Source organism: Musa acuminata, chromosome BXJ1-10, assembly GCF_036884655.1.
Source record: "Musa acuminata AAA Group cultivar baxijiao chromosome BXJ1-10, Cavendish_Baxijiao_AAA, whole genome shotgun sequence".
Classification (NCBI taxonomy): domain Eukaryota; kingdom Viridiplantae; phylum Streptophyta; class Magnoliopsida; order Zingiberales; family Musaceae; genus Musa; species Musa acuminata.
The window spans coordinates 18,965,213-18,979,720 of record NC_088336.1 but is presented as its reverse complement, the minus strand read 5'-3'; the positions used below and the strand labels follow the sequence as shown (position 1 = coordinate 18,979,720).

General features: G+C 37.3%; 3 protein-coding genes across 9 annotated transcripts; 1 reads left to right on the top strand and 2 right to left on the bottom strand.

The window, feature by feature from the left end:
- Nucleotides 1-353: 353 nt before the first annotated feature.
- On the bottom strand, nucleotides 354-4,074 carry LOC104000164 (two-component response regulator-like PRR1). 2 transcript variants are annotated; one of them, XM_009422142.3, is made up of 7 exons: nucleotides 3,773-4,074; nucleotides 3,364-3,598; nucleotides 2,555-2,716; nucleotides 2,334-2,467; nucleotides 2,094-2,261; nucleotides 1,782-1,863; nucleotides 354-1,676 (listed from the first exon to the last, which is right to left on the bottom strand). In XM_009422142.3, the coding sequence occupies exons 2-7, from the start codon at nucleotides 3,548-3,550 to the stop codon at nucleotides 781-783; spliced, it is 1,629 nt and encodes a 542-aa protein (XP_009420417.1). In that variant the 5' UTR covers nucleotides 3,551-3,598; nucleotides 3,773-4,074; the 3' UTR covers nucleotides 354-780. The 2 variants fall into 2 exon arrangements, with proteins under 2 accessions (XP_009420417.1, XP_009420418.2); XM_009422143.3 differs by lacking the exon at nucleotides 3,364-3,598.
- A 232-nt stretch (nucleotides 4,075-4,306) lies between these two features.
- On the top strand, nucleotides 4,307-7,019 carry LOC135595328 (peptidyl-prolyl cis-trans isomerase CYP20-1-like). Its single transcript, XM_065086113.1, has 7 exons — nucleotides 4,307-4,461; nucleotides 4,723-4,801; nucleotides 5,280-5,327; nucleotides 5,523-5,546; nucleotides 6,294-6,476; nucleotides 6,594-6,669; nucleotides 6,751-7,019. Exons 1-7 carry the CDS (start codon nucleotides 4,387-4,389, stop codon nucleotides 6,887-6,889), a joined length of 624 nt encoding a protein of 207 aa, XP_064942185.1. The 5' UTR covers nucleotides 4,307-4,386; the 3' UTR covers nucleotides 6,890-7,019.
- A 499-nt stretch (nucleotides 7,020-7,518) lies between these two features.
- On the bottom strand, nucleotides 7,519-14,384 carry LOC104000162 (uncharacterized). Of its 6 annotated transcripts, XM_065086109.1 has the most exons (9): nucleotides 14,206-14,383; nucleotides 13,824-14,117; nucleotides 12,736-12,798; nucleotides 11,862-11,901; nucleotides 11,342-11,406; nucleotides 10,698-10,814; nucleotides 9,291-9,419; nucleotides 8,869-8,922; nucleotides 7,519-7,951 (listed from the first exon to the last, which is right to left on the bottom strand). In XM_065086109.1, the coding sequence occupies exons 1-8, from the start codon at nucleotides 14,263-14,265 to the stop codon at nucleotides 8,875-8,877; spliced, it is 816 nt and encodes a 271-aa protein (XP_064942181.1). In that variant the 5' UTR covers nucleotides 14,266-14,383; the 3' UTR covers nucleotides 7,519-7,951; nucleotides 8,869-8,874. The 6 variants fall into 6 exon arrangements, with proteins under 6 accessions (XP_064942181.1, XP_064942180.1, XP_064942182.1 ...); XM_065086108.1 differs by lacking the exon at nucleotides 8,869-8,922 and having other exon boundaries at nucleotides 14,206-14,384; XM_065086110.1 differs by lacking the exon at nucleotides 8,869-8,922 and having other exon boundaries at nucleotides 13,824-14,094; nucleotides 14,201-14,382.
- Between the last annotated feature and the right edge of the window lie 124 nt (nucleotides 14,385-14,508).

Genomic DNA, 14,508 nt, shown 5'->3' with positions numbered 1-14,508 from the left:
TACTGGCTGTCATCCGAAATCAATTTATAGGTGTAAGTTCAAAAATTTAGAATGATTTCTTGGACTGATAGGGGGCTTTTTCAATTAATTTCGTAGGACCAAATAAATGTTGCATTAATGTTCTCTATCAAATTGGTCCATGTTAAATTTGTTCCTCTTTGTATGGAAAAATAATACTATAAAAAATGTTCTCCAATCTATTTTGATGAACATTTTTGCTTCAATGTGATTACCATGTGAATGAGTGTACTGTCACATAGGATCGACTTTGGAACAAAGAGTAATACTCTGTTAAAATTGAGACGCATGAATTGCCTCCTAAAAACTCTTTGCTGAGAATTAAATGTACACAGTTTAAGGAATTAAATATATATAAATGCATCATGGTGTTCAAGAATGCACAATAAACTTTCATATATATTAGTATTACAGCTTTTGAACATGGTGGATTGTAATATGAGAAACACCTACTTCTATCAAACATAATTTCCAACCAATGATTTCTTGTTTCTATGCAAAAAGATTAATCAACAACACTGCCTCAATGCCTTCGATGCCTCGAGTTATCAACATCACAAATTTCTTCTGTGATAAATTTTTTGAACATATTTGCCGCCGCAGCACACGGTTCATGATCAATGTGGCGTCCGAATGCAGACTGTTACCCTATAGTATATCGTAAGCACCAGTAGTCTATGATCAATGTGCAGCCTGAATGCAGACTGTTGCCCTATATCGTAAGCACCAGCAGTCCATGGTACGATTGCTAGCTTCACTCTATCAATAGGAAGCATTCTGTTCTGGAGAAGAAATAAGTTCAAGTTCCCTGGATGTGGGTTCATCAGCTTCATCGTCCTCAGAATCACCATCACCACTAGAAATATCGTGACTAAGATCTACATTGTCCACTTGCTTCACAAACTGCCCTCGAACTCTTGGCCTTTTCTCTGCAAGGCGCTTCCTTTTTGCATACCTAATTTTCTTATCAAAACATCTTTCCTTTCTTTTCTGCCTGAACTTGACTAGTGCCGCCGCCCTTCTTTCTGTTCGACCAGATTTCACTTCAGGTGTGGATGAGCTGGTCATCGAAGACCACATACTTGGTGCAGCCATATGACTTGATTGCGGATTTGTGCCCAATGGCTGGCATGGGAATGATGGCATCAGAGGCATGTATGGAACAACAGCATACTGAGGTACCATTGCTGGTGCAGGGTGTGCTTGCACATCATTCAAGCTACCTTGAAACGTCTGCCCAGGTGAAGACATTATATTCTGATTCATCACCCCTGGGTAATAAAATGGAAAAGAGAAGACAGGTGGAACACCAGAAACATCAGTACCCTCATTCTGCTCAGTGGAAGAAGATGGATATGGTACAGGACACTCTGGTAGTGTTTCGAAGTCCTTCGTATTGCATATATTCTCTCTGGTCACAGAGACATTTCCACTAGTGTAGTTTTCCTGCACCAATTTGTTGTTGTATCCCTCCATATTGCCTCCTGCAAGAGGGCTTCCTTCATAATTCAAGGATTTTGATGGAGCAGAATTTGTGTCGATAGCAAGATGTGGGATTTTGCTTGGTGCATTTGAGTTAACATATGTCAAAAACGCAGAAGATCTGCCAACCTTGAACTCAATCTTCTTTGGTAATGAGACTATTCCACTTGCAATTACTAGCAAAAGAAAATAGTTTCTTGAGAAAAATCAGAGAAGATACCTACAGGAGTGCAGTGTAGAAAGAAAATGATATAGAACTGTAAAAACACAGGAGTAGCAACCTGCACGATCATTATTCCTTGGAATATATTGTGCATCATCCAAATCATTATTGCAGGCAGGCCCTACAGGAGAGACATTAGACTAGAAAATACAAGAAAGATCAATGTTAGTCCACATTACTTATATTGTTTTGATCCATAGAATAAAAAATATGACAAATCATGGTATTTTTGCAAGCATCTAGAATCATGCAAATGAAATAACCCTGATGCACTGTAACAGAATGTGACACTGATGAAATGAAGACAAAGAATGTCAAAAGAGCCTGCAGGCTAGTTTCTTACCAACAACAAGCTCCTCAATGATCTTACCTCACATTCTGGATGATTTGACATGTTTAATTCTGGATTCGCAACCACATCGAGTTGGTCATCAGTGTTATCCGAGATAAGAATTGTACTACTTGTGTTGACATCGCTAGGATCTGACAATGATATTTCTAAATCATGGCTGAAGACATCCTTCTCTGTCAAACCAAGCTGGTAAAACAAAATACAATTACATACACGTCTTAAGTAGTAAAAATCAAGGAAGCTCATGTCGAGCACTACCATGCGCCTTCTTCTCCACATGTGGGTCCAAAGATTCAACAATTCATTCATGCGCAATGGTTTCACAAGATAATCAGCTGCTCCAAGTTGCAAACACTTCACAACAATCGAAACCTCATCTTGAGCAGACATCACTAGAAAAGAAATGAGAAGGAAGAATAAGAATCTAATGATGTCCTACAAAAGGAGCAAAAGCAATAGCTAAATCTCAATAAGCTCACTTATTATAGGAATGTGCCTCAACTCCTTATTCCTTGCTATATACTTCATCATCTTCAAACCTTTGGCCATCGGAAGCTCAACTTCTGCAAGAATGATGTCGATTTCTGACCCTTGGGCATTAAGCACATCAATCACCCGCTTGGCAGATTTCACAGAGGTTACTGGAGCATGACAAGTTCAATCAGCTAGATGTTGTTCACTAGAGCTTGCGAAAGAAAAAAAGTGGTACCATCTATTCTATCAGAAACATTACCATATGAAAGAAAAAGAGACAATCTATCAGAAACATTACCATATGAAAGAAAAAGAGACAAACTATCAGAAACATTACCATATCAAAAGTGAGTCCAATAATGACTTGAGTACTCAACCATTAAGTTGAAGAAAAGATTTTAAAAAAATCTTAGCACATAAACAGAATAACAAAACAAATAACAGGTAACTACATAGACCACATTTTTTTTGAAAGAATGATTGTGAGTTGGCAATGATAATGATTCCCTCGTGATTGGTCGAATAGAAGAGTAAAGATCACCAATTGAAGAAAAAACATAAACAGAATTTCTAGCAAACACATATTTTTCCTCATGAACAACAGATTCAATTGCAGAAATAGCTACCCCAAAAAATAGACAAATTTCTAACAAAAACATTTTTTTTCCTTCTGAACAACGGATTCAATTGCAGAAACAGCTATCTTTTTGTATTCTTAATTGCTACCAAACAAAGGCTTTAATGGAAAAACATGGACGCAGCAAAGCTGCCTGTGTGTGCCGTATGTGCAAAGGAAGAGACCAGAGAGCCATACCTTGGTAGGAGCACTTGTAGAGGAGCTGAAGAACCTCTTGCGAACTCTTGGGATCATTATCACAGAGCAGAATCCTAACTTTGCTTCGATCCAAGAACTGGTGCCCACCAGCATCACCACCACACCCACGTTCGTTACCTCCTCTCCTCCCCTCATCTTCCTCCTCCTCGCCCTTCTCTCGCCCCATCCCCCGCCACAACCAATTCCTCTACCTCCCTTGGTTATCTCCCCATCCCTTAAACCAAGTTCGAATCATAAAAACACCAAAAATTCCAAGGACAAAACGACGCGATAACCAGCAAAAGCTCATATTAAGCAGATCACCAACAGGTGATCGACAGATCATCTAACATTTTTAAGAAGGAAAGGAGAGCGAATAGTGGAAGGGGAAGAAGAGGTGGAGGAGTACCTGTCAATGTGGACGAATCGGACTGGGAATCGGCAACTTCGGGCAGCATATGAGGAGAAGAAGGAGGCTCCGGCGGTCACGGCGGCTTCAAGAAGCGTTGATCTCAAATAGGGAGCAGGGAAATCCACCGCCGCAGGATGCGTCGATCTCGTGGAGAAGCAGCAAGCGGCGGTGGCATCAAGGACAAGGAAGGGGAGGTCTGGCGGCGGCGGCGGCGGTGTCGACCAGGGGGAGGAGGTCGACGGCTCAGGGATGAAGAACAGCGTCGAGGGTTTTGTGAGGCTCGGCGAGCTCGGCCCATCATTGGCTCCCTTAATGGGTCCCATTTAAGCCGAACTCATTACCAGCCCTAATGACCTATTAATTCACCTTAACAACTCCTTTAATCCCAACATTATAATCTAATCCAATTCTTATGCACAGTCCGAAACAGCGACGTCAGATGTTGTGACACGTGCCCATTCCAAATAGCGGACTGCGTTCCCATTGGCCGACGCCACGTGGTTTCTTCATGTGCTATCCACGTGACTTAGGGTTCTGACGAGTGAAAGGTCGTTCGGTGGGCTCGACGGACAGATCTCGGATCACAGGCTAGAGAGAGAGAAACCACAGAGATGGCAGCGGCCGCGGCGGCGTCGATGCGGTGCTTCCTACTACTCATCGTTGCGATCATCCTCGTCCTTGTCCAGGTTCTTATATGCGTTCATTCATTCATCCCGTCATTCATTCTTGAATTAGTTGTTGGATCATCGCCCGCAGTGTTCGAATCGAACAAGTCCCTTGTGACGACTCAGGAATCGATGACGAGTTGTTGGTCTATTGAAGTCTTGCCTGCGTCCTCTTACTACTGTGTTTAAGATGTGCTATTTGCTATAGAAGACGATCCTCAGTTCCATGTTGGTTCTCTTTTCTTAATTTTCTTTTCTTTTTGGTTTTGAACATTATTTCAGGCTAAAGAATCTAAGGGAAGTTCAAAGGAAGTATCACACAAGGTCTACTTTGATGTTGAGATCGGTGGAAAGCCTGCTGGTAATGATCTTAGCTGTAGATTATTCTTAACATTGATTGAAGCAAAAATAGGTGACTTTTGAAGTTGAGCTAATGTCTTTTGTTGAAAGCTTTGATTTTTATTGTCAGAATGAATATAAGTGCTTTCCTGATGACTATGTTGTCCACCTTGCAACTATATTGATGTCATTGCTATGTTTATCTGAATCTCGTCTTAAATGACCTGCTTGGATGGTGACTTTTATCCAACTGTCGTTTTATGGTGTTGCTTTGCTCATGAGCTTACTTAACTCCATATGATTGATAGGATGCAAGATCTGAGGTTCAGTGTTGGTGTTCTTCAATGATTTTTTGTTCTTGTACTAATACTCTTTCATTAGTATTTGAATGAACAATATGCATTATACCATTTATGTTGTTATGTTGCTGCTGAGATTTGACTATGAAGTGATAGTTTGTTGTCATTAATGTTAATTGAATGGATGTCTAATTCTACCAGGTCGCATAGTTATGGGTCTTTTCGGAAAAACTGTGCCTAAGACAGCAGGTACTGTCTTTTAAATAAATTCTGATCTTGTTGGATTTATAGTTTTTCATGTTCATTATGTGTCTTCCTATTAAGTTTTTTCTTTTTTGCTTTTTACTTTTTACTTTCTGATATGTTATTTTAATATGTAAAAAAGAACATCTAACTTTGTTCCTCTTCTCTTTTTCTTTTTTCTTTGGTTTGTTGCTCCTACAGAAAACTTCCGAGCTCTATGCACAGGTATGCTTGTATTTTCTTTACAATGCTTAAGCTTGTCTCAGTTGATTTAACTGCTAGCTTGTGGTTTGATTTGTTAAAGAAACTGTTTTCTTTCAGTAACAGTGATATTCTTTCTTTCTTCTGGTATTTATTTGCCGAAAATAATGAAAACTGGTCTCAGTATATGCTATCAAAAACATAGAGGCTGTAACAAGCTGTTTTCTACAACCACACTGGCAAAATGATCAAATGAAAGTATGTGAATATAACCTATCATTGCAGAACAATTTAAACTGTGTTTTTTTTCCTTTTTAAGATAGTAAAGATGTTGCTATAAATGCTAAGTGATGAAAAGGATGTGAGAAGAAACAGAACAGAGAGACGCTTTCCTCTTTGTCCAAATACAGACACTTCTAAAATGCATGAAATGATTTAACCAATATGTATGATAATTAATGACCATGAGAACAGATTGTATCTCTTATGAAAATATCGAACATCTTTTTTGGGTCTCAAAACAAAAATTATCTCTTTCTGAAAAAAGAGATATTACACATCCATTATCATGATATAAAGCAAAAGTTAGGTTCTCTGATACACCAAGTGATGTCTGAGTCATGCTTGGCACCTTTGAGACTAGATAAACATTGATTCTGAAATGGCCATCTGTACTGATTGAAGAACTTTAAATTCATAGTTTAAATTGTATTGTACGTCAAAATACTCTGTCTATGGCAACTCATGCCGCTTATATGCTTTTATTCACAGGTGAGAAAGGTGTTGGCAAGAGCGGGAAAGCTCTTCACTTCAAGGGGAGTACTTTTCACAGAATAATACCCAGCTTTATGATCCAAGGAGGTGACTTCACACATGGAGATGGAAGGGGTGGAGAATCTATTTATGGCATGACATTTGCTGACGAAAACTTCAAGCTCAAACACACCGGGCCAGGTAGCACGAATAACATATCATCTATCCACTTAAAAAAATGCATTTGCTAGGCTCCTATTCTTGTGTGCATTGCCAAAAGAAAGAAAATGACACTGCTTTATTTATTTATTGTTGTAGGATTCCTGTCAATGGCAAATGCTGGCCGTGATACCAACGGATCTCAGTTTTTCATCACAACTGTGACAACTAGCTGGTAATTGTCATGCAGTGCAGTCGCATTCAACGACTATAATAGGTAAGTATTTACTGATATGTGGCCTTTTTTCTTCTGCAGGTTGGATGGTAAACACGTTGTTTTTGGGAAAGTTCTATCGGGCATGGATGTGGTGTACAAGATTGAAGCAGAAGGGAAGCAGAATGGATCACCTAAAAGCGAAGTCGTGATTGCCGACAGCGGGGAACTGCCTTTATGAGACCCTTTTTTAACTTTTTTCAATAAGCTAGCTTTTTAAGATGCTGCATCTGATCATTTTATTGACGAAACATTGCTGGATCAGAACTGGAGAAACCTTATGGTTGGTAGTGAATTGTGTTTTTTGCCCATCTGCCATTACAATAGCTCAGATTCCCAGCATGCTTGCTCTGTGGTCATGCTATCTGTGTTTGCGTGAAACAGTGAAACCTGAAGCTGATTACATGCAGCTTGTGTTATTTTGCCCATTTCTTTCCATGCACTAACTATATCCAATCTTTCTAGTTGGAATATGTTCATCGGTGCATGTTGATGTTTCCACCAACGTCAACTTTAGCACATGTTCATCATCTCGTTAGTTCAGTTATTTTTTTTGGAGTTTTGATACTAAGATTTTATATTGATATTTTGATACAATTTAGAAGGAGATCCAATTGACAAGGTCTTGAATCTTCAACATTTGGTGAGTGAATTTGATATGCTATCTATCATATCAATAGATAGAATAATATTCGAAGCATAAATAATTCAAACTACATAATATTCTTTATATACATATGTATGAATAAAGAAAACGACATAATCTTTGCCCCATTCTGCAGTGTAAATTTTGCCCCTTTGAGAAAGATGTTGTTTCATGATACGAAAAATATATTTAATTGTTTGAACCAAAAATGTCTCTTTGTCATCCTCATCTTTGCATTTATGGTGATACTAATAATAACAACAAAAATGACTGCTCACAGTGCTAAAGAAGAACATTGACAACCTGCTAATATGATCATGAACAGCAGCAACTGACTCAGCTTTGATTGATGGGAGTTTCCCTTGATTGCCATGTATTTTCATTTGAGCTTATCCTCCAAACTGAAAATTCATCTTAAAAGTTACCTTTGAGCTATGCCTTCACATCAAAAAAATCATCGCATCGTCATTGTCAAACAAGAGAAGGTCCAATTGAGCTAAGCCTTCATGTTGGAAAGAGTTCTTTCTAAGCGTAGGTAGGTCTTCATGCCCTCTTGATACCTCTGATAGATAGATGGCCTTGTGTCCAACTTATGACCTGCAATAAAAGAATAAAAATAGCATGCTTGTGCTGGAGGGTATCGGATTAGATACTAAATCTAAAAGATAAAATAAATAAAGATTGACCAAGAATCCGAGGAGCAGCATCTGTTTTTATTATGGTCAATCATGTACAATAGACTTAGCAATAAGAGAGGAGCCTGAAGATTTGCATAAGGTTGAGAATCTAGAATGTACTTGCACTGTTGCACATGTTCTATTCTGTTAAATCCAATAATTCATCCATAAATTTGCGATATGTATCCTCTAGATGGGTTCCAAGCACCTTTTGCAGGTTCCACTCATGGTTTGTTTATTCGATGTACAAAGGTGAAGCAAATTATCATGTTTAATCAGTAAAATTACATTTCTTATGCATCTATGCATAATCTGATAAACTGGTAAGGACATACAAAGAAGAAAAAGCAGACTTTTCCCTATTTAGTGGTAACAAGCTGGAGAATTATAGAATCCAGATAGTTGATACTAATTACATCATAAACCCAAAGAGAACCACTCAAAAAGTCCAAGAATAGAGACATTCTATCTATTTTAGTTACAGGAACAGATATGTGTGTATCATAAATAAGTTCTCTATCTTATGGCTGATTTAGTGGTACGTGTCGTAAGGTAATAATTAACACCGAACAATACAGATATTGGTTAATCATAATGAAATAACAAATAAGAAAGATCAACAGATGACCACTAACACAGAAGGATGAAGATATAACATAATATGCATATCACAGTTTGGAAGTTTAATCAACTAGCTAGCAACTTTAAAGAGCAGAACTAAACAACAGGTGATCTATAAAAGCCCCACAAATGTGTTAATTTTATTATTTTCCACATCTGAAAATCTCAGAAAAGGATAACAAAGAAAAAACAAAATAGAAGAGAAGATCATCATACCAAGGTCTACAGTCCTTTGAACTTCTGTAGGAACATCTTGGATCTTATATCAGCCTACAAAATTACAAGTCGACATATTGCCCATGCTAAGATCATACCGATCTATGAAATATCAAAAAATGGAAAAAAGAGAAAAACGATTGCACAGAATCTGACAGTCCAAGATTACAATAATCTAGACCAATTAGAAGGCTGTCTTATCATCCTGACAAATACCTCTATCTAGTCATGGAAATCATTTTTGTATAACACCTACATGGTAAAAGATTATTATAACAACAAAACTGCACTCAGAATGATACAATTGGGATCATGAATCAAGTTATTCCAACTTCAGCAAATCCTGAAACTAAACAGTGTAGAAGAAGATCAATGAAGAAAGTAAGGAACCATGTTCATTATTTCAAAAATCAGAAGTTTACCTGTCGAATTGGCTCAGGAATGCGATATTTGCAGCATGTTTTGACGATGCTAATGGCAGAATCAAGTGATATCCGATGACCAATTGACACATAAATAGGTTTTGATGACCCAAGACTGGATCGCATTGCCTAAAAATATAAAAGTGGTCCATTAAGGAGACTAACAAATTCTCAAAGATCTAGGCACCAAACTTTTATGATTGCAGGACATTGCACCAACAGAATATATTTGTTTATGCAGCCTAGAACCAAACATTTCCCATGGCACCCCAGTAATAAGAACTATATCAAGATTTACTTTGTAAAAACAAGATGCATGGTAAAACTGCTTCTTGTTTAAATCATATATGGTAGAAACATGTCTTCCAAACTAATTTACTGGATAGCACACTGGGATAACAAACAAGAATAGAAATGTTATAAAGACCATTAAAGTTTACTTGATCAGAAAAAAATTGCTTGATAGATTATATAAACAACAGACAAAAGATTGAAACAATGATTTAAATTCTGCCTGGTCCTGATGGTACCTAAAATTACTTGCTGAATACTGCCTGGTACTATACCTAGCACTACTTACTGGTTAGATCCCAAACTGGTACAGAAATCAAACACTAGTAAATATTGTTGTCACTAAAACCTACCACTTCTTTTGTGTGTTGTTACATATTTTATTATTGTGAACAGGTTTATTATAACCTAATATTAGAAGCTTAAGCAAATGCAGTGATGGACCAGCAAAATCTGGTAAGGTGTGAAGGGCACACTACCAAGTATGTGTCTTTCCAGTTCCTCTGTTTTTCCCTCCCATTTCTCTTCTTTTACCCTTTTTCTTTTGCAATGCCAAATGGATTATAAGTATTAATTTTGATTCATATGCTAATCATCTATAATAACTCGTTTGTGTTCAAAAGATGCAGGCATGTGGTATGCAATCAATACCATGATGCTAATATGAATTCAAAGTGATAAATTGAAGAAAAAAAATCTGAAAATGGACATCATGACTTCGGAGAGTTTTGTGCCACAGATACAAATATAGCTAACCATTATGTTTCTCGTCCAGTCCCACCCTTAATCCAAGGGATCAAATTGCAGTGGGTACTTAGTGGTCCTACATTTCAATGAAGCATGTAGGAAAGGAGTGGTGTACCGGCATCCCACCAAAACGTTTGGTTGGTTAACCTAACATGGTCAGCTTCCATAATTTGTCATAGTGTTAATTAAAGTAGGAAAACTTGCAGTTATGAATTTTATCTTTTTCAAAATACTGAAACTGCAAAAGAATCCTTTAGTAAGCAGTAAATGCATGTTTGCTTAAGGTATCTAACCTAGAGGAGATAAAGATAAACAGAGAAAAACAATTGGAGTACATTTAGTGTTTTATAATGATCTCAAAGTTCTTACCACTCCCCAAGTTTTCCCAGACTTTCCAGTTAAGAAGATCAGATCCTTGTCATAGTTTTCTCTTGCTTCTAAACTTTGTCGCACCGCAGACTGAGTTAGTCCGTCAACATGATGCAACTATAAGAGACACAATCATTAAAATAACAAAAAACGCATGATTTACATGAACAATTGCATATTTTTTGTGATCAACAGCCTTAGTAGAAAGGTCTGGAACTAGCATGAGTAAGCAGAAGATAGCTCTGATCAAAGTGTACAATACCAGCCAACAACAGATCCATTCGTTTAAAAATGTTTTCATGTCATTACAAACAATGGTATAGAATAAACATCTTGCACCTTTTTCCATGGACATTTATTTGGTACCGGATATGGATCAACCAATCAATAGGTTGACCGAGTAGTTTAGTAAGTAAACTTAAACCATGAACCAAAGTTCAACCATGACTTATGCTCTAACCAGCCTAACAACACTATGAGGAATAACATTTATGATCTCTTTGCATGTTTAAAAGATGGATGACTAATAGATTACTCTTTGTGAGTGACTGAAAAAGTCTTAAACTGTTATTATCACCTGCAATTATAGTTATGCTCTGGAAAAATTTAAGAAGAAGGGAGTTTTAAGAAAGGAGCTCTCTTACATTTTTCCCGATTCCAATAGTTGGAAGATTAGCCAGGATCCCAAGATGACAAGCTAGACCAAGACCTGAGTAGTGTTCTAAACTTAGGATTCCGTGCAGAGTATATAGAATGCGTAATGGATTATTATATGCAAAATCAGTAAATGAAGCTGCAAAATCACTCAGTCACCCAAAACAAAAGAGAAAAAAGTTAATGTGCCATGGCACCATTTATTAAAGCAAGAAAAAACAAATCAGGGTATTATAGTCCATTCTTTGTGAGCTCTAGCTCCGCATCCCATGTGACCTTTTATAACAAAAGACAGTTACAAAAAGGAATACAGAGAATAACATACGTTGCAGCTGAATGAATATATTCACATAAGAATTAGTTTATACAGCCAGAGTTGCTGCAAGATTGCTAATTATTTGAATGAGATACTGGCATACGTCAAATGAACTACCTTTAACTACTGAGTTTTTAAGTGTATATCATAGTTGCAGTGAAGCGCATGACAAGGTAATGCATAATGAAACTTACCTCGAGGATGAAGCAATCCATTGCCATCAACCATCAGTAACTGCAAAAATCAATACAGAATCAAGAATCTTATAGTTTGAAAGTTTCAGTTGCGGTGACAAATCAGATAGTGGCAATAGTAAACACATGAAACAGTTGTGCTGTTATTACTACAGAGATATAAGCATCTAGACAAAATCAGAATCAATGGAATTATGGCCATTAAGGATTTCATTACCTATATGCTTTCTTATCAGCTTCAAAAGGTTCTTTTACAAAAAAGCATAAGCTACCTTCATTCTAATTTACAACAGATGCAACAGTTAATCCTAGAGTAAAAGGTGATATCATACTCGTCTGAAATGCAACTGCAAGATTCTAGTTTGAAAAAAGAATTCTGGACACCATATAATATATTAAATTGATGGGCAGGGCATGATTTTAGTTGTTGACACTTGATACATCGATCATTAATCCAAAACAAAATGTTGGTTAAATCAAAGTTGCATACAAGCTATTATCTGTTCATGCATTCATTGGTTGGAGGATGGGTCAGAAAACATGTAATTCTTGCAGCTATCACTCCATACCTCCCAAGAGACAAGCCATCAAATTTCTTCAGTCCAATAGATATGACACGGTTACCTATCAAACCCATTTAATGTCCAATATGATCTTTGCAGTTATAATAAATACGTATTCCTGGTCTTTATGATTTGATTATACCCAACTTTCAAATGTGGTGTTTCAAGAATATATAATAAATTATTTGCCATATTGCCATGAATAAGACTGCATTATAAAATTCTAAACTGGCAAACTTATTTACCAGTAACATCCAGACAACTAATTGTTTCATCACTTTTTTGGCTAAGCCAGTGCTTGGAGAGTTTACCTGAGGATAGAAAGGATGAGCATTTGCTTTCATTTTGTTCAGAAGCCCCAGAAGCATTGGAGCCTGCAATACCACAAAAAAATGATTTGTAAATTTCAACATATATGACAGAGAGATAGACACATCCCATATATGATATTTGCAAAGTCGGAAACATTGTATACACCACAGTTGCAAAATCATCAAACTGAAATTGTTTTTAGCCAACTTAGCTTAAATTAAACAGTTTATGTAAGAAAAGTAGTAGAGTTTTCAAATGACAATATTTTCATGCCATTCTTTTCTCTTTCTTTACCCAGTATCAAAGGGATTAGAAAAAATCAGACTCGAATTGCACAACCACAGTTAAAAGAGAGGTGGAGATGTTTTGTACAGTTGCAACTAGAGTTCTATCTCAGATGCAACAAGCCACCAGCAAGGACTGGGTAAACAATTTTTCTCATGAAGCATTAATGCCTTTACAGTGAATGGTCCAGACTTGAAGTCCAAGTAGGGGCCAACAACATAGCAGTCATGGAAAGAAAGAATTAAGAAACGACCAAGACAAAGATATTTGACATAGTTAGCATCTGGCTCACTATGTCAGCAGACCACTAATTCGGAAACTAACATAGCAGTCATAGTTAGCATCTGTCATACTAATTCGGAAACAACCAACTGAGAAGAAGTCGGGCAAAGAGGTCAGCGGATCACTTCTTCAGGGACAACCATATTAAGAAAATGTGTATTTGGCAAATTAAAGAGGTCCAAGAACGAATTAAAGAGATTTATTGATCATTGCATGCCCTTTTGATGAAATAATATATGGCAAACAATGTTGAAGCTATTATTCTTGCGCGATTCTCCATATGTTTCAAGGCTATCAAAGAAAGGTTTTATAGCAAGTAAAACAGTGCATTCATGCTATAAACTGATAGCCTCACAATCATATAATTCTGCAATCTTTGAACTCCCAACATGTACTTCACTACATTGTAATCTGACACTCAGCGAACAGCCCCTCAATTGCATAATAAGCACGCCAAGAGAATACATTGGACACAAATGACGCATCACTGATGAGAATACAGCACCGAAGAAGCGCATACCTCTCTGAATGCAAGAAAGCCAGGAACATACGGAACCTGCAGACGGGTAACCTCAAACTCTTCGTGCACAACGTCCAGAGTATCAGCATCCAGCACCACAAGAGCACCGCACGACACCGAAGGATCCTTCTTTAAGAAGCTTATATCGACTCCTCCGATGTACTTGAGCTTGTCCCTCGTTGACCCATCCCCGGATGCCAAACCTTGCGAGGGCACTCCCCACGCGAAATCATCTTCAAGAACCAGTTTTTTCTTAAGCGATTCCTGCGCTCTGCGTGCCAAAAGATCGTCCCTCTGAAATCGACATGGATCATCAACAACGAAAAAGAAGGGCAGAAAACAAACTTTGGAGTGCGACTCGAGAAACAGATGCATACTCAACCCATTCTTGATGATACGACGAGGAATTGACGCCCTTTTCTTGATCGGAAGAATCATCCATGCGCAAAGCGACCAGAGATTTGGATGATAATTTCTCCAACAAGCAGACGATTTCTCGAGCTCGCGTTTGGGAATTGGATGACTCTCTCTCTCTCTCTCTCTCCCTCTGAAATAATATATATAGATATAAATATTATATATATATATATATACAAAATATATATATATACATATATATATATATATATATATATATATGTTTTGTATGAATATCTATAATAAAAATGAATTTTCGGGCAACAAT